Here is a 25051-nt window from a genome sequence, read left to right as displayed (position 1 = left end):
AGCCTAATTCCTTATATTTGCCGTTATCAATATTTCTCGCCTCATGAATATTCATTGAGTTACGCCGAACTAAACTAACTCGTACACCAACCGACTCGTATATTCGTATGCAAACTACAGATGTCAATTCGTACATTTTTTTTTCGTTTTTTCTCACATGTTCGAAAAATCCGTTTTGTACGCACATTGTGTTTCTTTAAAATTACCAATTAATTGTTGAAAAATATTTGAAGATTTCAATGTATGATTGTTTCACTATCTAACTCCAAAATCAAATACCAGTAATTATTGCTAAACAACACACGGCTGTTTCTTGAATACTGCTTTGTGAATTTCTTTTTTTTTTACAATAAAACTTAAAAATAGTTTATTGAAATTTAACAAACTTTGTCTTTTTGTTTGAATTTCTTATATCTGTTTACAATGCTATATTCGTAAAACGAATATATGTATTTTAGAAAAGAAGAAAAATCAGTTAATAAAGTGGTTGTTGGAGGTATATGATGCCATAAAATTTGCTAAGTTTATTATCATTCTAGTTTTTAAAAATAAGACTTTGTCTGATTATCTCGGACACAAAAACGACTCAACGGATAAAAATTTGTCAAAGCTATAATTACAAAGACTATAACGGACAATTTACCCATATATTTCATTCCTATTTAGAAACTCTAAGTTACGTGCCTCTAGTAAATTTACCCTTTAAAGGGTGTACAAAAAAAGGTACTCAAATACATGTGCATGAAATAATACAATTATTAGGATTTTATGCGATTTTAGTGGGCTAAATTTAGGTCAGTCTTCTGGTATGTTCACAAAGCAGTAAATAAGTATTGCGCAATGATTTGCAGGGTTATTGCATAATTATTAGAATATTACGTATGAGAAATACCATCATCGCAAACCATAGCCAAAATGTACGATCCTATCCCATTCTGGAGAAAGCTCCACGCGCATATATACATACTCCGATCGTAACTTGAGACGACGGAAAATAGAGACAGAAAAATATTTTGTTATTCTTTTTTTTCTATCTTTTTTTCGAGCAGTATACAAGGGTTGTCGTGTACAAAGCGTTTTTCTCGAAAAATAGTAGGCGCTGCAAGATGAAATTTTTCGCAAGTATTTATTTATCATATTTTAGTGTATCTGAATTCTTTTGATAAAATATAGACAAAAAATTAATACTTCATTAACATGCTTCAATGTACTTACGCACAAAAAAAAAAAACGGTTTTACAAATAATACATGAGTATTGTTTCGAAATAAAAGTATTAAATAGTAATTTGGAAAACATTATCCTATTTTTTATTCACTATATATTGTGTCGTCTTTTGGAAAATTTAAGGACATTTGCTTAATTATTTTATCAATTTATCAAACATCCGAAATGGGGAAAGTGGTAAATCCAACACACGAAAAACGGCGGCGTTCGATGACGATACTACGCACTGGAAAGCAGTTCAGTTTTTTCCTCTTTAGTGTACTAGAGAAATGGGAGTTTTCAAATCGAAAGGTAGAACAAACAGCTACAGGAATAGCGGAAGGTGCTGTCAATGTTGACAGCCAATATACTAAAAGTATATAAGATTCTTTAGTTGAATGATAGTAAAAATATTGTCCATAACTTTAGTACTAATAATTCTTCACAAGGTCCAATTTGTGCGCGAGATTGGTTTCTGGCTGTTATTTGAAGAATTAAGGAAAACTCAACTACGTGCATCAATGAAATTCCTTAATCTAAATTGGAATTATCCAACTTGTTTTAAGCAAAGAGGAAACGAGACGCTGCTTTAGACATTTTGACATCATTATCATCCGTGTGTCGTAAGGCGACAAAACGCATTAAATGAAATCTGATAATTTGCAACTGTTTATTTATGCATATACCTATTTGAAGTTTGCTATGTTTTTTTAATGAAAATTGTAATAGGATAGTAACAATTTTAGAAAACAGTGACAATTCATAACACTTTATACTTTTTAGTACAAAAAATATAAATTTATATATTAAAATACAGGTAGATATACATGTATTGTGAAAAATTGAAATAAACTTTTATAATTTCCATATCATTTTACAAAATCTTAAAACATTTTTCTTATAAAATGCCAGTCGCCATTTGACGTAGCGGGTTTGCTTTGGACTCGCGGACCTGAAGAAGTCCATCCTTACCGGCGTCGCGGATTCGACTCCCACTGCGTGACATGGATATCGGCCCTTAATTCAGATTGAGATGCCGTGTCGCAGTAATTGCTAGCCAGAAAAATATCCTTTGCTGCTAAAAATTTTATCCTCGAAAGGGCTGTTAAACAAACAAAATCATTCATGCCACCGTCTTTCAGTACTCACAGTACTTTGATCTTTTAGAATATGTGACTTAATTAACTCAAGAAAAGTAAATTTCTTATTTGGTAACATGTATTACATATCAAAATGCCCCCCTCCTAGTTTTATTAGCTCACCTGAGCCGAAGGCTCAAGTGAGCTTTTCTGATCACATTTTGTCCGGCGTCCGTCTGTCTGTCTGTCCGTCTGTCTGTAAACTTTTCACATTTTCGACTTCTTCTCAAGAACCGCTGGGCCAATTTCAACCAAACTTGCCACAAAGTATCCTTGGGTGAAGGGGATTCAAGTTTGTTCAAATGAAGGGCCACGCCCTTATTCAAGGGGAGATAATTGGGAATTAATGAAAATTTAGTGGTATATTTTAAAAATCTTCTTCTCAAGAACCATCAAGTTTGTTCAAATCATGACCCCCGGGGGTAGGGCGGGGCCAAAATGGCCGACCAAAGTTTTACATAGAAATATATAGGAAAATTCTTTAAAAATCTTCTTCTCAAGAATGACAAAGCCATAATTCATCATATATATATGGAAGCATGTTCAGGTAGTGTAGATTCAATTTTGTTCAAATCATGACCCCCGGGGGTAGGGCGAGGCCAAAATGGCCGACCAAAGTTTTACATAGAAATATATAGGAAAATTCTTTAAAAATCTTCTTCTCAATCATTTTCTAAAAAATAGCAAATCCATGATTGGTCATGGGACTACTTTTGGATTTAAACTTTACAATAAAAAGCCATTTTATACTAGTCCTACCCTTGGTGCTCAGGTGAGCGATGTGGCCCATGGGCCTCTTGTTCCCCACACACTCATACTCACGCTAAGTCATAAATGCAGGGACATGTTTTTTTAAAATGAAAGATGTTGAACTTTAGGAAATCTACACATTGCTCACTGAAGAGTTAAAATTGCATGGTACTGGTAGTATTATGCAATTTATGTGATCTACCCTTTGGTTTAAAAGAGAATAAATGGCAATGTACAGAAAAGATGTAATTTGAAATGACCTAGCTTGTACAGCATATTTTTAAGGAAGATTACTGTAGATCACTATATTTTCATGACACCTTATTTTGCAAAGATGTTTTTTTAGTATTTATAACCGAGACTGAATTTTCAGTTTTTGTATATGATAAATATATCATGATAATTAGATATCAAGAATTTGAATTTGCTACAGGATTATTGGTTTCACATGTTTATTTTAGCAATATAGTGAAAGCTATATATTTCACGTAGCAAGTGTCTAGTGATACTTATTTAGGAATATGCAGTCAGTGTTTTCAATAAGATTTTGAATAGAAGGAAAAATGGATGGAATAGCAGGAAACTAGTTTCGGCGAGGGGTCTGGGGGCCGCCTTAGGCCCCCAGCGGGTCCAGGGCAGAGCCCTGGTAGGGGGCCCAGGGGGGCAAAGCCCCCTGGCCAAAAACGAAATTCAGCATTTTTGACTCACTTTTCTTACCTCTCAGGCCACTAAAAAAGTACTTTCCTGTTACTATCAATTAGCAAATTTTACCTAGAAAAAGTCAATTAGAAAATACTTTTTACCTTTTCACATATTTGTTTGACAGATTTATGACAGATTGAATTGGTTTTTTTTAAATTACTTGTCTATAAAAACATATAGACATCTTAAGTATGAAATTATAGTATAGATGGGTAAAATGTTACACTGAAAATTCTACATATTTATTCCCTTTCACATACATTGGTCAGGACTTTAATTCATATTTCAAAAAAATATTCAGTTAAAAATTTAAGATTTTTTAAACACTTGGTGATGTACAGTACCCCCTAAATATTGAAATTTTCTGCAATCTTAGACTTTTCATAAAATAATCTTTAAACTGATTTATTTTTTGTTTTGACATTTTGTACAGATTAGCAGAAAAAAAATTAAGAAAATGGAATTTGATACAAAATTCTAGTACATTAAAACCTCCCCAAATGTGAAAACGATGTTGTCTCTGTATTTCAAGAGATCTTACACGAATAAATGAGAATAAATTTTTGTATTTTCAGTTTGAGGAAATTCTTTAAGAATTTCTAGGTCTTAGTCACGTCTTAGCTAAACATTTGATATTTTCATTTTGAGGAAATTCTGTAAGAATTCATACATTTATTAGTAAGGTCTTAAAATTATATTGGTCTAGATATAGACATTTGGCAAATGTCTATATCTAGCAAATGATTTGCTGTCGTTTACGGGGAACCCCTCACTTATTGAGGCTGTCGCACAATCGATTTTAAATCGAAAATTATTAAACACAAACAAATCTTTTCGGAAGTAACCACGCTTTATGTCTCTTAATGTACATATATGTCATCTCAAGTGCATGTGTTGTTTCTCCACGACTTCGCTCAAATATTCGTTGTCTGCGACGCCATTAGATGACACTATGGATCTAATCAAACTTCCTTGAAAAAAGAGCGCACTCAAGGGAAGGTACTCTAGATCATGGAAATAGTTGCGATAAAATCTATGGATTTCACGTATCAGCCCCGGCAAAATCCTAATGACGGAAATTTCATAGCCGGCAAAATTTCGCGTACAGGCGGTTAATTTTGCCGGTTGCCGGCTCTTATTGAAAACACTGTGGCAGTATATAAATGAATACAGGTAATAGTATTATTGTCAGGACTGAAACATGTAATATTAAAACCTAAGCATATTAGATGATGAAATTACCATTTCATGAACTTTCTTATCTTTTATTGTAGTGTGAAGAGCTGGGTGGAAAGTCTGAGCAGGAACATTGAAAACTTTGACAAGGAACTTCAGGTTTCAACAATTGTAAGTTTGTACCCTAGAGTATGCAGAGAAGTAATGAAATAGTACCAGACTAATTTTTTTCATAAATGCCTGATTGCAATTCTTCTAATTTCCAGGGACTTCATTTTCAGAGCAAATGTTTAATGATAGTTTTCTTTTGCACAATTCTTATCCAACATGATCAAGAGACTGAACATTTGGAGGAACAAAATGGTTATGTTAGAAAAAAAAAGTTAGAAATACACAACCATGAATAAAAACTTAAAAAATAGATTCTTTTAAGGTTTGTTGGGTTTAGACAAGAACAGAACAGATGGGACCAGGTTCATCCGTAGCTGTAAACAAACACTATTATTTCAGGTGTAGGTAACAGTTGTATAAAAATCAATAAATCAATCTTTATTGTCAAGCTTTTTCATTCCATTTAATTATAAATTATTAGCTCACCTTGGCTTTTCTGATCACAATTTGACTGGCGTACATCTTTCTAGTGTTTGCCTGTGAACTTTTAAGATTTTTTACTTCTTCTCCAGAACCACTGGAAAAAACTACATTTCCCACAAAGCACCCTTTGGTAAAGGGAAATCAGTTGTTCAAGTGAAAGGCAAGACCCATTCTTTGTGAGAGCTCATTGATAATTGCCTGTACAAATCATGCAGACACAAATGATAGCAACAAATGGCATCTAATGGAAGCAAATGTGTGTAATAAAAACTGTATAGGAATATTCTCCCACTTCAAATGTAGAACTTTGGTCAGCTGTTGTAGAGTCTGGGGATGTGATTGCCTATCGGAAATCATGTCAATCCATTTTGTCCAATGCTGCTTAATTTGGATTAAATCTAGCGATTTAGATGACTGTGACAGAAACAAGTTGCTGTTGCTTTGCAAGAATGGGAGTGTCAAACGAGCCATATGTGGCTGTGTATTGTGAGATTGCAATACGGCTCTAGGATGCTGCAAAATTGAATGGGTATGTGTAGTTAGAACATGGTTAGAGTACCTTTATCCATTAAAGTCCATTGAATTCAAACCAAATCAATCTTACTTTCTTATAATACTGTTTTCCATTTCATTACACTACCACCACCAACTTTTTTAATGTCCTGGAGGCAGTTATCTGTCTAACATTCATTACAAAGCATCAGCACTCTTAAACTTATAAGAGGCTTTCAGATAAACATTCTGGACTAGCAGCTAAACCAAAATGTTCAGCAGTGATGCTGTGATCGTACTCTATTGATCTGAGATCTTTGAAGTTGATATTTGGGGTGTTGTGGGGTCGGTACAAGGGCATGGATAATCCTCTTGCAATAATTCGTAGTCAACTGAAAATGGTCTGGTTAGATGATCTGTGCAGTTCAGGGATAGCTAATGCTTTAGATGACGTCATTGCGTTACATTTATGCAATTTACGTAATCCTCTGAAGTGATGCTGTGCTGCTGATGTCACACATAGTCTACCGTATTTTTTGCAAAAATTGGGTGTTTGATGCTAATGGTTTATGTTTTCTAGGTTAGATATGGCGCTGTTCGTAACATTAAAACCTCTTGCAATTGTAAATTGTGGAACCCCTGCTTCCAGTCACCCATTTTCCTTTTTGTGCTATGAAACAACAGAAACATTCAGATGCAGCATTTTTAGGAAGCGTCATTTTTCAGATAAAACCAGATTCAAAATATCGAGAACCCCCGCTTTTGATAGCCCCTTTGTACCTGAAGGAATTGCATCAGAATTCAACAAATGAATATTGAGATCAAAATTTGGGGGAAATTTTCGCAAAATCGGGTCTTTTTGTCTGTGAGACTTGTAGAATAGCTTTAAAGTTAACAATTGCATTAAAAAATCATGCATTTCACTTGAATACATCATATCCATATAAAAATAAAAGGTATGACAAAACTATCATACATTTTTCAGGGCATTGTTCCTACTATGGTTTTCGTTTTTTGAAGAGTATATTATATAGATATGAATGTTTGTGAATGTTGGTGGGAGTTGACTTTAGAAGTTTAGTAACAGAGAGAGTTCTCCACTTTATAATTATCCCTAAAGATACATGATTGTAGTCTAGAGGCATTACAATCAATTTAAAAAAAAAAATAAATACAATTTTCAGCTTTTTACACACAACATCAATGAACTACATTCCTTTTTTATAATATTTAAAAGACAACAAAATAAAGAAGAGCTAGTGATTCACAGAATGATAATAATGTTAGATCAAAAGTGGAGTTTAGAGCCTTGTGGTTAGTAAACTGTCATTTACAAAAAATCTTGATAAACATTACATCAGCAAAATATACCTGTCTTTATGGTTCTTTTAATGTAAGTTGAGGATCAAGAGAAATATTTATGGTAACTGTGCATATTACATAAAGTCTATCTGTGACACACAAAAATACTTATGTTTTTTTTTACAGAGAAAAAAGTTTGACAACCAGACAACAGCAGTAGAGGAGATAGATGGCAAGACCCTGATACAGAAGATGGCCGACCAGGTGGCTCAGATGCTGGGGAATAAGACAGAGGCCCTCAAGGTAGTCTTCTCATTTACTGTCCACTAAGAAGATTAATAGAGGGTGTGAAATAAAGCTCTCTTCACATTATTTCTTCTGAAAACAGGATTATGTGTCCTTGAAAATTTCATTTTAAAGTAAATGGAAAAAAAAAATAACAGAGAAGGTTCTATTGTCTTGATTATTTATTTTCTAAATAATCTTTTCCCATGTACTATTGTTAAGTTTAAAGGTTAACACTTCATTGAAGAGAAATTTATCCTTGCCTGCTATGCTCCTCTTTGCTTGCCTCCTTTCTAGAGTCTCTATATGCCTCTGACTACATGGTTTAGAGTATTTTATTGTACAGATCTCACCTGTGTAGTATTTAATATTGATTTAGTTGATTGCTTTGTTGTAGAGAGCTTACAATACAAGGATGTATGGAGCTAATTTCTGATTCATTGAGTTGATTGTTAATGTAATTGAGTTGATTGATTGTTTGAGTTGATTGCTGATTCATAGAGTTGATTGATTGATTGAGTTGATTGCTGATTCTTAGAATTTATTGAGTTGATTGATTGAGTTGATTGCTAATTCATAGAATTGATTGATTTATTGAGTTGATTGATTGAGTTGATTGCTAATTCATAGAATTGATTAATTTATTGAGTTGATTGCTAATTATTCATAGAATTGATTGATTTATTGAGTTGATTGCTAATTATTCATAGAATTGATTGATTTATTGAGTTGATTGATTGAGTTTATTGCTAATTCATAGAATTGATTGATTTATTGAGTTGATTGCTTTGTTGAAGGCTTGTACATTGAGATGATTGTTTTGAGTTGATAGTTTTTTTGTAGAGAGCAGTAGCTACTGATCTAAGTTGATTGATTGTTTGAGTTGATTGGTTTATGGAGTTGATTGATTGTTTGAGTTGATTGGTTTGTTGAGTTGATTGATTGTTGTTTGAGTTGATAGGTTTATTGAGTTGAGTGTTTGAGTTGATTGGTTTGTTGTAGAAAGCAGTAGAGGTAGCAGAGTCAGCGGCAGCCAAGCATAACTACAGTGAGACTCTCCAAGAATCCGTGAGTCACTTCTCTCATTCCTTACACTACAAATAAAGTTAACATGTTATGTGTTAGCTTAGTGGGTGGGTGGATTATTGGCTGGATAAAAAAGTAAGTATGACTTGCCTTTTAACTGACAGATATAGGAAGAAAGGAATGGGTTTGATACAAATTGATATTGCTTGTTTCCATTGTTAATTGATTAGATAGGAACTCAAAATATAATCATTCTAACTTGTGATCTTTATTGAATTTATTTAAGATCATTTTTTTTTTAAACAATACTAGTCATAGCACAATTATCATTTCTGTGTTCTTAGAGTGTTTTTTTAATATACTTCTACATAACAAGAATTGAAGAGAAGAGTTTACTTACAGAATTTGGTGAATTATTACAAATCCAAGGACCCTACTTACAACAACTTTTCCAGTATTCTGGCCAGCAATGAGAAGTTCAAACAGCCCGTTAACACCTCCGTCTCCTCAGTTCATATTCCTGTGGAAATTTACGAGAAAGGTCAGATATTAACAAATAAATAAATGCTCCTGTTCAGAAAAGTATTTTTGAAAAAAAACAACAACATTTTGTTGGAAGTTCATAATATGTTTCAGAAAAAAGCTTATAATTTAGCCAAAAGTATGTCATAAGACTCATAACCTTGACCCAATATTATTGTTAAAATCTCTAGGTGAAAAAGTACTATTCATGCCATGATATTCAAAATTTTGTAATGGAGAATTATTGGATATCCATATTTCATTCAAAGATTATTTATGATAAGAGGATGTGTTTTCTTTATATCCAAACTCTTTTTGACACAGAGAAGGCTACATTTACAACATTGTACAAAGGCACTTTAAAATGTTGTTGAAGTCTGATTTTTGGTTTAGATCCTGATATCCTCAATGCTTTGAAGTGGTCCCACGCCCTGGACAAGGTGTTCAGGGAGAACTATGACAATGACAAGGAGATCTTATGGCAGTATTTTGGCAGCCAGACGGGATTCATGAGGTCCTTCCCTGGTAAGTGAATCCAGTCAATAGATTGGTATTAACATTATTTATAAAACACCAGAATTAGTACTGTAACATTGTTAAACAACATAATACCAGGTATATGATAATTACATCAACATCTTTGCCCATCATCAAGCTTGATTATATAAATACCTTAATTTTCTCTTCAAATTTCAAGACAGAGAAGTACATTATCATGTCTGAAATGTAGATCTGTGGTGATTTTTTTTGTAAATATTGTATTACTTTATTACAGCGAGTTTGTGGAAGATGACAGATGATGTAGATTTGTATGATGTCAGACGCAGACCATGGTTTGTATTAAATATTTGTCAGTAATGGAAAAATGTACACAGTATCTTGTGTATACATTAGAGAATTTTAACAGTGATATGTTCTGTTTTTTAGGTACACACAAGGATCCAGTTCTCCAAAAGACATGTTGATCCTCATTGATACGTAAGACTTTACTAGTAACAGTTAAAATTTTACTGTTAGGCTCCGTTATTCTGTGATTTTTAGCTTACCTGTGCTGAAGGCTGGAATTAAGCTTTCCTGTTCTTGACTCCTTGGAGCTAGGGTAAGAGCTGCTATATAGGGTTAAAGTTTTTAATGAGAATTTGGTATGGATGAAACTTAGAAGTATTCTTCTAAAGAACAGCAGGGCCAAAGTGACTCAGTTAAGAATTGTACCAGTACTTATTGATCTGGTTTTAGGAATGGCTGTGTGGTAGCTTAGCTCCTACAGATGTTTTGACTAGTAATGATTTATAGTGTTTGTATATATTGTACTGACTGATTTGTTTTAGGAGTGGCAGTGTGGTGGGGCAGTCTCTACAGCTGATGATCGTCGCTGTCAAGTCAATCCTGGACACATTAGGAGAAAACGACTTTGTACAAATTGTCAAGGTACACCCAAATCTTTGTACTTCCTATTTGTCTTATTATCCATACATGTATTTTCAAAAGATGTTCATGATATTGCAGTACTTTTTACTTTGCAATTTAATGTTAAAATGCCAGTTTTAGAAGATGGATGATTATCCATTAATAATGAAAAAAAAAATTAAGCAATGATGGTAGTTTTTTCCGAAAAAATTATTTTGTGCCCATTGAAACAACATATATTTAAATGATGACGAAATATGAAAAAGATGTAGAACTAAATCCGTACTGTTTATAGTTTGCAGACAAAGCGGAGACAGTGGGTTGTATGAAGGGATTTGTTCAGGCTAACTACAGAAACAAGAAGGTTTGTCAGATAATAACACAGCTGACTGTCAGATAATACACAGCTGACTGTCAGACAATAACACAGCTGACTGTCAGATAATAACACAGCTGACTGTCAGATAATAACACAGCTGACTGTCAGACAATAACACAGCTGACTGTCAGATAATAACACAGCTGACTGTCAGATAATAACACAGCTGACTGTCAGATAATAACACAGCTGACTGTCAGATAATACACAGCTGACTGTCAGATAATAACACAGCTGACTGTCAGATAATACACAGATGACTGTCAGATAATAACACAGCTGACTGTCAGATAATAACACAGCTGACTGTCAGATAATAACACAGCTGACTGTCAGACAATAAGACAGCTGACTGTCAGATAATACACAGCTGACTGTCAGACAATAACACAGCTGACTGTCAGATAATAACACAGCTGACTGTCAGACAATAACACAGCTGACTGTCAGATAATAACACAGCTGACTGTCAGATAATAACACAGCTGACTGTCTGTCAGATAATAACACAGCTGACTGTCAGATAATAACACAGCTGACTGTCAGATAATACACAGCTGACTGTCAGATAATAACACAGCTGACTGTCAGACAATACACAGCTGACTGTCAGACAATAACACAGCTGACTGTCAGATAATACACAGCTGACTGTCAGACATTAATACAGCTGACTGTCAGACAATAACACAGCTGACTGTCAGATAATAACACAATTGACTGTCAGACAATACACAGCTGACTGTCAGATAATACACAGCTGACTGTCAGATAATAACACAGCTGACTGTCAGACAATAACACAGCTGACTGTCAGATAATACACAGCTGACTGTCAGACAATAACACAGCTGACTGTCAGACAATAACACAGCTGACTGTCAGACAATAACACAGCTGACTGTCAGATAATAACACAGCTGACTGTCAGATAATAACACAGCTGACTGTCAGATAATAACACAGCTGACTGTCAGATAATAACACAGCTGACTGTCAGATAATAACACAGCTGACTGTCAGACAATAACACAGCTGACTGTCAGATAATAACACAGCTGACTGTCAGATAATAACACAGCTGACTGTCAGACAATAACACAGCTGACTGTCAGATAATAACACAGCTGACTGTCAGATAATAACACAGCTGACTGTCAGACAATAACACAGCTGACTGTCAGATAATACACAGCTGACTGTCAGATAATAACACAGCTGACTGTCAGACAATAACACAGCTGACTGTCAGATAATACACAGCTGACTGTCAGATAATAACACAGCTGACTGTGGCAGTGCTCTAGCTGACCTCAATCACAATCAAATACCAGAGTACAGATATGATGACATGTTTGAAGAACCTAGATTTTCTGATTGATGAGATTGATAGGACACGTTTATGATTGGAAATTAATTTAGAAGTGATTAATTGTTTTAATTCAATTCACTTCACTTTATTGACAATTACCATGTCGGCATACAGTCATGAATATTAATAACATAACATAAATTAACACAATTAATACAAGTATATACAAAGTGAGAAATATGAGGTGAACAAAATTATGTATTTCTCGATATTAATATTCATTTTTGACTTTCTTTTCTGATGTCAAAGCACTTTTTCAAGAAACAACATATCCTTCTAGCACTTGAAATATTTGTAGGATTGACAATTTTTCTAATGGGGTCATCACTAGTATATGTGTTTACATTAAATCTATCATTATAATTGCATCTATATTGATCATACTTTGGACAGTAAAGAACAAAATGTTTTTCGCCTTCAACAAACAATTTACATGAATAACAGAAACGTTTTTCTCTAGGAATAGGGGGTTTACAGTATCTACCTGTTTTAATTGATAAAACTGTCTGGCCTGAGACTTTGGGGTGAATTTTCAGTTTTAAAGAAGGAGAAATGTCAGTTCAGTACTACATGTAATAGATAGGAAATACTTAGTTGAAGTTGACTTATTTTTATTTTAACAGTATTTGTCTCGTGTGGTGGGAAATCTGTCAGCAGAAAACATGGCTAACATTTCCAAAGGCTTAGAGTATGCATTCGACCAGTTTGATAAGGTAATTTAAAGGGCTTTTAAAGTGAATTATTAAAAAAGGGCTTATCAAAAAAATATACAAAAAAAAAACACCGTACCAAGTTAATTAATTTTTTTTCATTCCAAGACTAAAGTTTAATGATATGTTAACCATAAAGTCACTGAAATGTCCTCTTGCATATTATGTCGCAAAATGGAAATTTATCTCATCCTTGATGTTTCCAAAGGTGATGAAATGTTTTTATAATATGGGATGAATTTCACATGTATTTTGAAGGAATAAGGCTTTCTAAACCTTTTCTATTCCAAAACTTCAAAAAAGATTTTATTTCCAGTTTGAGAATTCTTCAGAGGCAGCCCACTGTAACAAAATGATCATGCTTCTGACAGACGGAGGCACAGACAATGGGGACGAAGTGTTTAACCGACGCAACTTTAACCGACCTCTACAGGTAAGCACGGACCCCCAAAATGCACGGAGGGGGTACACATGGAGGGTACAGTGAAAACTTCTCCATAACATTTACGTAATCTGTTAGTTTTCGACTTTTTGTGCAGAAAGTTTTACCTACTAGATAAAGAATATTTAAAAAGCATAAGAAAACCAGAGTTCACAATGGATATTGAAGAAAAAAAATTTCAATAATTATATATTTGACTTGTCAAGACTCTGAAATCTGTTTGGTGTGAGTTGTAAGATTATTGTTGTACTTGTAGGACAGGGTGCGAGTGTTTACCTATGCTGTCGGTCAGAATCCCAACCCTACAAAGGACATCGCATGGATGGCTTGTGCCAACAGAGGTCTTGTATTCAAGTTAAAATGTCTCACAGCATGTTGCCTTTAGAATTATCTATACACATACTTTTACAGGCATTAGTGACAATTAACTAGAGGCGTATGTTACGAATTGGAAAGAATGAGTTCATAATTCTTCAATTTCAGGTCGATTCTCTGAGATTCCAGCCATGGGGGCCATTAGAGCCAGAGTTCAGGTAAAAAAGTCTTATATTGCTACTGAATGAAGATAAAGTTTATGAAAGAAAATGGATTTAGTAAATTTAGAACAGTATACCAGTTGTTAAAATAAATGTAAAAAAAAAAAAAGTAATATTTTTCACAATCTTTATTACCATAATTATTGTGCCATTCACCAAAGTAAGTAAGAACTGACACAATTTTTTTTTCAAATAATCATCTTAGGGTAGTTTATCCCAGTTTATGATTTTCTAAATGAACATAAACATAGTCTTGTAAAACTGACATTTCATCATATGGTAAGTTTGTATAATTTTATTTTAGAGTTTACTCTAAGTATGAATTTAACTGGTTAGATTTTGTTTCAGTAAAGTATGAAAGAAGAACATTAAGAGAGAGAGAGAGTTGTTTTTCTGTCATGCACTGTGAATACAATGCGTTATGTTAGGACTGTGCACGGTTTGAGGGACTAATATGATCTTTATCTTCCCTGTCGCTGGTCACTAGGAATACGTGGAAGTGGTCGCACGACCTCTTGCCTTGAAACACACCGACTTTGTCAAATGGACCAGTAGCTACAAAGGAGCCCATGGTCCTTCTTTGGTATCTCAGCCTTATTAAGGTCAGGGAGGGTCACACAAAATATTTGTTTCCTGTCCAAAATATTTATTTTAATTATTGTCTTTTACTTTAGTTGCAATTCAAAATGCATAAAAGATTTGACATCAGGACAAATATGAAACAGATATTTTATTTCATTAAGTGACCCCCCTAGCTAGAGCACTATTTCTGTCCACTTAGAAGAGCAAAGATACATGTAGACTAGCGAATGATATTTATATATATCAAGGGCCTTTTTGCAATTTCTTTCTCATATAAAGCACTGCTTTACAACATTCAGTCTTGTTATCAAGCAAAAGATGTCATGTATATACTTCAAACATTTTGAATGTGGTTTTCTTTATTTCTTTATTTTTTTTCTTGAGAAGTGGATTTTTTTTTTTTGCTGTGTTTTTTCTTTCTGCTCTCTATGAATGCTAAATGTTTTCATTGGTACACGAAAATCATTTCTTTTAAATGAAATATTCCCAATATTGAAGAAATATGTCGTAGAATTTTTATGTGGGCATGTCTGAGTAATTGATTTTTTTATGTAAATTAGACTTAAAGAAATTTTCATGAAAAGATGGTTTTGATAATTGCATAAAAATGAAGTTTTGGGGAATTAAAAAATGTAGTTGAGAGAGAGGATCAAAAAACATAATATTACTTTTCCAATCAATCAAGAATACTGGAGTAAATAAATGAATGATTCATAAATGAAAGTGTAAGTCTTAGCATTGGTGAGCTCAGAAATAAAAATAGGTATTGCTTAGATTTCATTGATTTGTATATAATTATGAAATCATTATGCTAAAATGAAATTATTTTTATTTTTGACCTGCTAAAGATTTGGAAAGCATGTTATGGTAGAGCTGAACTTTTGTAATCACTATAATTATACATTATAATACTGGAACTGAAATTTGAAATTGAAACATGCTATCTAGTCTAATGATGAACAGAAATACTGTCTAATGTATAATTCCTTTTTTCATTTACATCTTGTGAATCTTATGGGATATGGATTTCATATGAAACAAAAAACCTTCACAGATTTTGAAATTTAGTGATAAGCATTTCCTTTTATCAAATTAACCTAAACAATTTTGAAGCAATCTGGACTGTTTCTTTTTATTCTCTTCTAAATATAATCTTCACGATAACTTTTATTGTTACTTTTTGATTCTTTTTCCAGTGTGTTAGTGACTGTGTAAATCTGTGCATATGGTTTTTTTTCAGGGATGTATTATTTATTTTTGCAATCATAAAAATATGTGCACTGTTTTCAGGAGTTGTGACCATTGTATAAGGGTTTTTTTTCTTGGACTACAAGAGGATAGTTTATATGTCATGTATACTGTATTGTGTGACGGCGTACTGTCTATTTCAGGAGTACGTGACAGTATTATCTGGCTCCTATCACACGGAGCTGCCCCTATGGACCAGTGTATACCGAGATAGATTGGTATTCTACGTAGTATGGGCTAGATGCGGGCTAGATTAACAGGCTCTCTGTCTTATTGCTTCTCATTATTAAGAACACCAATTTAATGATGGATGAATAGACAAGGAGTTTGCCAAAATAAAATTGACGTGTTCTGCAAAAGCAATAAGAGGGAGGAGCATGTAGACTAACACACGGGTGTGGGGTAACTCAGCACAGGACAGGTCACTATCAATTATAAACAGTGACAGTTTAAACATATATTAACATTTTATTATATTCATTGAATTCTGTGGATCATTATAATGCAGGAAACTGATTCATTTTGAAGAAAGCAGCAACCTGAATATGTAATCATCAATAAAATTATAATAATCCTAAAACTAGAATAATCTGGACCAACAAATAGTGTGGGAGTCATAATTTTATGTTGACCTTAAGAAAGAGAATCTGTTTGCAGCACTTCTCCATGGCAAAAATTAGTGCATTTTGTAAAACAAGCTGTTTGCATGTTCAACATTCCTTCACATAGTATATATCAGCATTGTCCTTATTGAGTTTCTGTTGAACTTTTCCAGGACTACTTGTCCCATTTAGTCACTGATCGCAGGGAAATAACGAGTGGAGATGATTTTCTCCAGCGACGGATCAAGCGTGACCCCAGGGTAATGCTGTTGAATGAACCCCATACACACGTGACAGTATTGTGCTTCAATTGGTAGCCCCTCCATTGATTAACACTTGACAGGCCCTGATATTATTGTGGTTGCGACATGCTATGTATTATAACACAAACAGGATGTGACTTGTTCATGTTCCAATAGTACTATCACACTTATAAGATATCCCTGTTATTAACAAGCCTGACTTCAGAAATAATTCAATCGGCCAATGAATGTCTCAATCCCTAATTCATTTACATGCCAGAATTCTGTATTTATGAATTCTTTGCTAACATAATGTTTTTAAGTTGGTAAATCTTTAATTTATAACAACAAAGCATGCAAAAGCATCAGAACTATTTCAGGTCTTGGTCACTATTAACTGTATAACTGAAGCTTCACCTGGCAAAAGACACATGTTGAGGAATGATTGTTTGTTTCGACTTTCTTTTTTTAATCTGAATCTGTTACAGCATTATGCCTGCCGCCTGTTAGAGCCAGGTTAACTCTGCGGTTTATCATCTGACCAGAATGAGAGGTGATCACTCCTGGTTCACGTGTGTGTCCTCATATGTTCTTGACACCTTAAAGCAGACTTATAACTCACAGATCTGTAGCTTCTCTGTCTACATGTATTTAATATATACAATCATGTATATAAAATTGAACAGTCAAGACCTTAAAGTGTTGTAGGAAAATCTTAATAATTTACATGCCCTGCTGTTTTAAACAAGTGTGTTGGACAGGGAAGTCTTACATTTCTGTTTCTGCCAGTTTTACTAAATCATTATTGACAGAAATTTGACAGAAATTCACCTGATTTTGTCCTATTTTATCCCATTGAAGGAGTATGTACCAGTGTTAAGTCGGCCAGCTGCCCTTCAAGATATAAAAGAGTTGAAGTGGGGCAATATCTACAATGATAGTTTGGTATACGACGTGTAGCTTATCAGCTCTCCTCCTCTGTGTTGTTTGTGGCATGTTGTCCGTGACCAGTCGGTAGGACCCCCACTAGATGTAGGGTACTTGATCTCCGAGTTGTACTGTGGTTGTTTATCAACCCATCGCCCCCAGGATGTGAAGTAGAATAGAATGTCAATAGTGCTGTGTGTTCATCAGAGTACAAATTCGTAATCAGGTCCATGTAAAAGTAAAATCAAGAAAGCTTGAAAATTTTATTGTTATGTCAAATGTGTTTGAATTTAGGTATGTGTACCCTATGTTCTTACATAGAATACATTCCCATCTCTTCTCTAAGGAAAATAAAGACAAAATAGAATTATAAAATTTTAAAAAATACACTGTCAAATCTAGATGTAAGTTCTTCAGAATATATTTTGCTAATGTTTGGAAGAGGGTAATTTAACATCCATCAGAATCACTTTGTATTGAATCGGGGGCTGGAAAGCAATGATTAAAAATAAAATTATAGAACAGTTTGTATCATATAAGGAACCCATTTGCAGTTAATCTAATAGCTTATGTGCACCATTGATCATCATTTATTTGTATGTATTGCATGTTTAAGAATGTGGTTTTATTTTTTAAAAAGGATTGCATGCTTGATATTTATTTATGGATTTTGCTGTTACTAATCATTTACCTTTCTAACCAAACACTAAGTTGTGATATATCTAACTTGACTTCTCGTACAGTACAGTATTGATATTATAAAAAACAACTTGTCCTATAAATGATTCATGATCAAATATTTTCTTTTAATGTATGAGAATTATAAATCAAAGTAAATGAAAGTTAATGATGGATGTAATTTGTTAAAACACAGACCTGTGTTAGAACTGTTGACTTACACACTGCTCTGTGTCACACAGGGTCTGGGTATGGTGGTGACAGTCACTCTGCCAGTGTACAACAAGGCACCTTCAGGGGTAAGTGCAATCATTATGTTCCTGAACTTTTTTTTTATTTGTAGCTAACAGTTGCATCTTAATAAGAGTTAAATTATATTTGTAGTCAAACCAGACAATTCTTGGAGTGATGGGTATTGATGTTACAACAGAACAGATGCAGCGCTACAGTCCAACATGGCAGGTCAGAAAATCAGTCACAATATACTGTACACATACTTTTTTCCACGGGGTCAGAATTCTGCCAAATTAAAATTTCTCTCAAATCCCTGGGTAGAAAATGACACAGATTTCTTAGATTATCAATTAATGTCCTCAATGCATTTAAAGCATGTCATGATAGTACCCTTGTATATCAGGGCGGAAATAGTGACTGCACATATTATAGTGTAAATTAATCTTCATTAGAGAACAAATATGTCTACAATTGATATTATTAATATAAAAGTAAAGTTTAAAGTTTTTATATGATTGAGTTAATATTTACATACAGATTACTTAGGCCATAGTTTGAAGAACTAAGAGTAAAAATGTTTGTTTTTTTTTACTGAAGTTGTCTTTCGTCATTTTAGCTCGGACCTGGTGGTTATACTTTTGCCATTAACACTAATGGCTATATCATATTTCATCCTCGTCTGAAGATAAGTGTAAGTCTGACATCTAATTCAGTGTCTGAATTTTTAAATAATTATTTTAAATAATGATGTAATGAAGTATAGAATAATTCTATTATTATTTACAACAGGATGAAATAGAAGACACCCCCAACCTGGATTTTCTGGATATTGAAATTGAAAATGACAAGAAAAAACAGGTATGGAATAGAATATTTGTGAGCTTGAGACTATGTACATGTATACTTTTAATAATTGGTTATTATAAATATGTATACCAGTAATGATCTGATTCAAGTACACATGAATGTCACATACATATGGTTTGCATAGGGTTTGAAAAGTACATTTAGTTTGGCAGATGACGATTACATGTATAAAGTGCTGTTTAAATATCTTTTTTTCAGCTGAGAAAAAAAATGATTGATGGAGAAATGGATGGACAAGAGGAATTTTCTACATTTGTGTCTTCACTAGATGATGTATGTATACATAAATTCAGTGATATTGTGCTCCCAGAGTCACTTTTGTTTTATCAGTCAAAGAAACACACACAATTGTGTTTAATCAGACCATATTAATTTTTTAACAGAACTACATCCTAGAAGAAACAAGGAAATATTATTACACACCTATTGGAAATACCACATTCAGGTGAGAGGGTAGACACAGGAAATTAGTATCTCACTCAGATGTGAGTTAAAATATCATTGGAGGTATAAATCACATATAATAGGAGGATTATTTATAGAAGATAATCCAATCAATGCTTAGCTATTGTCTTCTTTACAGCATATTTACATTGTACATTTATAAACAATAATCACATATCACAAGACAAGTCATTAATATACATGTATAAACATTTAAATACAACAGAATAAATCAATACCATAAATAAGAGGAGGTGGTCCAGTATTGTAAATTGACTATCTTTGTGTACTGCTCTTTAAATCTATTTGCAATTGTAAATTTTGGTGACTGAGGAAATGTTGTACATAATTACACATTTAGATAAATGTGTGTAGGTGAGAAATGTCTGTGAGTACAATTTGGTTTCGATTTTATGTATCGGGGGTATTTGGATTTGTACAGACTTCTGTTTTATTTACAGTCTTGGTCTTGTTCTTCCACATTATCAAAAATACATCATGAAAATAGATGCAGATTTCACTGAGGCTAAAGCCAAAGGTAATGGAGAAATCCAGTGGTAGCTTACCTCTCTATTGAATTTATTATACATGTATATCAAACATGACAACTAAAAAGAAAAACATTTTAGTAAATATATCACAGGACCTAAATATATTCCATGATTTCTCACCATGCATATAGCAGTAGTTCTTGATGACTAGATCTGCAAAGATATTAAAAGATTCTGAAATAGTAAAGAATAATTTGAATTCATGGCATTCCACTGATGGCCCAGTAATATTGTCTTAAGCATGTATAGCTGTATGGCTGTGATGGCAGAATGTACAGTTATCTGTTTAAATTTTTAGAAATGATCAGTATGTTGAAGGAGCAGAATACAGCTAAATTACTAGCACCCTGGTAAGACTGATTCTTCTTTATTCTTGAATAAGTATTATAGCAAGTCTTGTCGACAGCCAGAATATTGAAATTGAATTTGCATTTACATGTATTTGTTATCTCAAAATAGGAATATTTGTTTTGGAACAAGAAAACTCAAATTTAATATACAGTCAGTTCTCGAATTATCGCCATTCGATTCATCGCCATTTTCGCTATACCGCCATGATTTGCCAAGAACGTTTTTCCTGCTATATAAAATTCTCTTTATAACGCCAAATTCGCATACCGCCATCCGCCACCCTGTTTTCACAACAAACGTCCATTTTTAAGTGTCAATTATCTCGATATACCGCCACAGGTGCATGTGGTCAGTGAAGCGCGGCTAATTGGTTGACGCTATCCCTGTTGTAAAGCATGCAAAGCCAGGCAAGGTACATGCAATTAAATAATTAAATAAGAATTAAATAAACAATGATTTTAACATGAACTGTTATGATAATTTTGTTTTCTGTTTAATAAAAATCATTTAGTGACGGCTTTGCCACGAAGGCGGTCGTTGTTTAAGAACACAGATAACGATATTATTTTGATGATCTCTGCTTTAAACAATGCAAAATTTGCTTAAAAAATAATTATTCGGTATAAATTGTGAACGTTTTATTAACAATGATGCCTTAAACAATGAATTTATTCAAGAATTCATTTTACATATTATCGGCAATATATCACGACGATCGACCCAGCATTTTTTTTTCAATATCAGTCATGCAGATTTACATGCATCCACATGTGCTTGTCTTTATTTCATAACTGCACATTTTGTTTTAGCGAAATTGTACATAAAAAATTACTTGAAGTATTTTAAAACTTAGAAATATGTTTTAATATGTACATGTACATGTAATAATGAGAATAGAAACGCTAAATTGTATTTCTAAGAACGGTAACTCTACTTCTGGTTTCCTAAACGATGGGAAATTCAATTCATTGCCAAATTCGTTATACCGCCATGATTTCTAAATTACAAAAGGTGGCGGTTTATCGAGAATTAACTGTACATGATGATGAACATGTAGGTTACACTTTATCCCCTTTGGCAGAATTCGTCATGGAGTTATAAAAAAATCCAAAAGAATTTCAAAACAAATTACTTAGCTTGTAAAGAGAATAATCATTAATTTTGTTATATGTACATGTATTTCAACTTTAATACACTATTTGACAGAGTTTGAATATATACAGGTAAAATTACAACGTATGTTCACCATATGTTTTGAGAACCTTATGTTGAACATAAGTTAAACGTACGTTGAACATACATGTATGAATTTTCCACAGTATGTTTAACATATGTTTAAAACCTATGTTGTTTAAAACCTATGTTGAACATATGTTTAAAACATGTTGAACATATAGCCAACTCAAAACATATGTTGAACATACGTTGCAATTTTACCTGTATACTTCTCAAAATATTTCCACAGATATCTACATTAATGGTATAAATCATAATGGACATTTCACTTAGGGTACTGTATCGGTAAAGTTTTGTTGTTTTTTTAAGGAAATATTACAAATCCAGCATGATAACAGAGAACCATAACTCCAGTCAGGTGGTGGAGGATCTGATTTCTGCCTTACAAAATTATTCACAAAATCCAGGAGACTGTAAGACATCTTATCTTGATTACACTGTGCAATCTAATTAAAATTAGATGTTAGATCCGCTCACATACTCGCTACACTTACATCTAACAACATCCCATAGAAGGTCATGTCAGACGCTAAATTCAGAACAACTCTAGACTTATTCGCTTCAACAAATATACGATGATTTTGCAGGCGACGATTTAATTGGTTGATAGAATTTGGCCTATGATGTGAACCTCTACGGGATGTCGTTAGATGTTAGTGAAGCGAGTGTGTGAGAGCGGATCTAAAATCTTAATTAGATTGTACCTTGTGTTAACTTGAAATTTGAATTATCGTTAACAAGAAAAAGGATTTAGAATTACGTGTATTATATATGATTCAATATTGCTATACAAATCAAGCTTTACAAAAGATTTTATACATGTATTACAGTTTAGCTATTTACAATGTTCAGTTTTGTATTGGCCTTTTCTGGTTATTTAGTTAACACGAATGAGATGAAACAGCTGTACGTGGATATGAACATCTCTAATGCCCACTTTCTGATGATCAAGGACTTGATGAAATTAGACTTCATCAACCCAAGGTATGGCAGGCTCATATAATTTAGTTATTTTGTCACATATTTCATTTGAGGTTTTATTAATTAAGCATCTTAAGTAAACTGTAACATGCAGCTATTGAAATAATGTTCAAAATGGCACATGCATAAAGTGTACATTTATTTTGGTGGAAAGCACTTCTGCTAAGATATTGTTGTTTGTTTTGAACATATTTTATTGATTCAATCAAAAGGACTCGAAACAAGTTTGGAAACAAGTTCTGTACAACTCACTAAGTTCATCTCTTTTTTAAAATATTCAGAAATTTCGTATATCAAATACCAGGTATTTATTGACTTGTTAAAAAATATATTTTGCCAAATAATTCAACAAGTTGTTAAATGTAATACAAAGTTAATCTTAGACACCAAAAAAAAAGATCCATTTCTTAGATTTTGAATTTTCTTCCCAAGTAAAAAAGGGTATTTATATTAACTCGGTGTAATCATGCTTGGAGAAGGAAGTTGTAAGGTGTATTTTTGTTGCTAGGAGATTTTATCATTAGCACACTTTGTTTTACAGTGATAACAGCTCTGATGACTCACAAACAGCTGCAAAGTAAACAAAGTTTTTTTGGTTTTTGTTTTATTTTCCCTTAACTTCCTTATACTAAATCTGACTAATTGTGAACCTGTACATTTATTACCAAGCTATGGTGAACAGATACATGTACATGTAGCTCACCTGAGTCAAAGAGCTTTGGGGACTTTTCAAACCAAAGTTTGCACATAGTCCATAGTTGTTTGAGTTTTCCAATTCATTATCAGACACACATTATTGATAACAATCTAAGGTTGACCAGGAGCATGAACTTTTGTTTGACCTTTCAGGGAGATTACTCTTATTTACAATGGATGGGAAGGGGGGGGGGGGGGTGTTCAGCCAAAATGGACCTTAAAAGAGTGTTTCTTAAATTTGTAATGTCCTGAAATACAAAGCTATTTTTAAGCTCAGTTGGTCAGAGACCAGAAGTACCCATGCATTAGTAAGGAGTTCTACATCTATCTGTGTGTCCAGCTGTAAATCTTCGTCAAACATACTGAAACTTTACTAAATTCAGAGAATTCCTTCTAAATGCTGCTCCTCGTCTGTTTCTGGTCTGAGTTAAATATGACGTGTACACAGGTAAACTGAACTGAAGGCCATATTTATTACTTATTGATGTTTCCAAAGCTTCTTACTTTTAAGTCGAGATGCTGATTTCTTTCCCTCTATATAGTAAAAGTACAAACCATTACACAGTACAGTCGAGATTTCAGTTTTCTTCAAATTACATGCTGGCATTTTATTATACATTTTCTTATGGTTGTTGAGAATGCAGTATGATAGAGAGTTGATGTACGTGTACATTAAAAGTTAGAATAAGTTTTCTCAGGTGAGCTTAAGATCCTATGGACCTCTTGTTTTTACTCATCTGCTTGAGATATTGCTTTCCAATGCATGGGTTTATGCTTTTTGAATAACTAAAATGATGCACTGCAGCATGACTATCTCTCTCTCTCTCTCTCTCAGAACTTTCAGAATATTTATTTACTTCTGGAATGAAGAGAAATAATTTATCAAGCTATCTGAAAAGGGGACTCATAGTCATTCAAAACCTTATTTTAACACAAGCCCCCCCCCCCCCCCTTTAAAAGCAGTCAGCATTTAATTTGAAATTCTATGCAGTTTTCAGGTGATCACAGAACCAGGAACTTTTTTATGGATACAAAATGCATAAGGAAGATGAGAATAATGATAATCTATAACTCAGTCATTCTACAAAAAAGAATTCCTAACAATTTTTTTTATGTCAAAATTCACTTTTGTATAAAAACATGTATGCACACACAGACTGTAGATTTCAGAAGGAACTGAAACCTACCTGTAAGTGACCATTGAACCTAATATTATCGTTGAGAGTCAGGCAATATAGACCATATACTGTATTTTCAAAAGAAAAGAAACCTCCATAACAGTAATTCAGGAAAGATTTTGCATTAAAGATATAAAAGGTTTTATTATTTTGGGAACAAAATACTTTATACTTTTGATTGGCATTTTAAATCCA

At 33.3% G+C, this 25051-nt stretch overlaps 1 protein-coding gene across 7 annotated transcripts in view; it reads left to right on the top strand.

Moving 5' to 3' along the window:
• Positions 1 to 25051, top strand: part of LOC134279342 (voltage-dependent calcium channel subunit alpha-2/delta-2-like) — a 36358-nt gene that overhangs the window by 828 nt on the left and 10479 nt on the right. Inside the window, exons 2-27 of one of the 7 annotated variants that reach the window (XM_062761719.1) lie at positions 5071 to 5143; positions 7547 to 7663; positions 8648 to 8713; positions 9074 to 9212; positions 9587 to 9718; positions 9969 to 10026; positions 10121 to 10171; positions 10522 to 10621; positions 10896 to 10964; positions 12975 to 13064; positions 13378 to 13494; positions 13760 to 13844; positions 13987 to 14036; positions 14527 to 14622; positions 16645 to 16731; positions 18561 to 18617; positions 18703 to 18780; positions 19169 to 19243; positions 19342 to 19410; positions 19618 to 19692; positions 19803 to 19864; positions 20325 to 20401; positions 20713 to 20764; positions 22311 to 22414; positions 22883 to 22985; positions 23533 to 23559. In XM_062761719.1, coding sequence (XP_062617703.1) covers positions 5071 to 5143; positions 7547 to 7663; positions 8648 to 8713; positions 9074 to 9212; positions 9587 to 9718; positions 9969 to 10026; positions 10121 to 10171; positions 10522 to 10621; positions 10896 to 10964; positions 12975 to 13064; positions 13378 to 13494; positions 13760 to 13844; positions 13987 to 14036; positions 14527 to 14622; positions 16645 to 16731; positions 18561 to 18617; positions 18703 to 18780; positions 19169 to 19243; positions 19342 to 19410; positions 19618 to 19692; positions 19803 to 19864; positions 20325 to 20401; positions 20713 to 20764; positions 22311 to 22414; positions 22883 to 22985; positions 23533 to 23559 — 2109 coding nt within the window. Of the gene's footprint in view, positions 1 to 5070; positions 5144 to 7546; positions 7664 to 8647; positions 8714 to 9073; positions 9213 to 9586; positions 9719 to 9968; positions 10027 to 10120; positions 10172 to 10521; positions 10622 to 10895; positions 10965 to 12974; positions 13065 to 13377; positions 13495 to 13759; positions 13845 to 13986; positions 14037 to 14526; positions 14623 to 16012; positions 16088 to 16644; positions 16732 to 17574; positions 17659 to 18560; positions 18618 to 18702; positions 18781 to 19168; positions 19244 to 19341; positions 19411 to 19617; positions 19693 to 19802; positions 19865 to 20324; positions 20402 to 20712; positions 20765 to 22310; positions 22415 to 22882; positions 22986 to 23523; positions 23560 to 25051 lie in introns of all 7 variants that reach the window. The other 6 variants (XM_062761718.1, XM_062761723.1, XM_062761722.1 and 3 more) reach the window with 6 other exon arrangements.

This window comes from Saccostrea cucullata, unplaced genomic scaffold (genome assembly GCF_032062105.1).
Source record: "Saccostrea cucullata isolate Sc308-1 unplaced genomic scaffold, CSIRO_AGI_Scuc_v1 ctg96, whole genome shotgun sequence".
NCBI classification, from domain to species: domain Eukaryota; kingdom Metazoa; phylum Mollusca; class Bivalvia; order Ostreida; family Ostreidae; genus Saccostrea; species Saccostrea cuccullata.
This window is presented reverse-complemented; position numbering and strand designations above follow the sequence as displayed.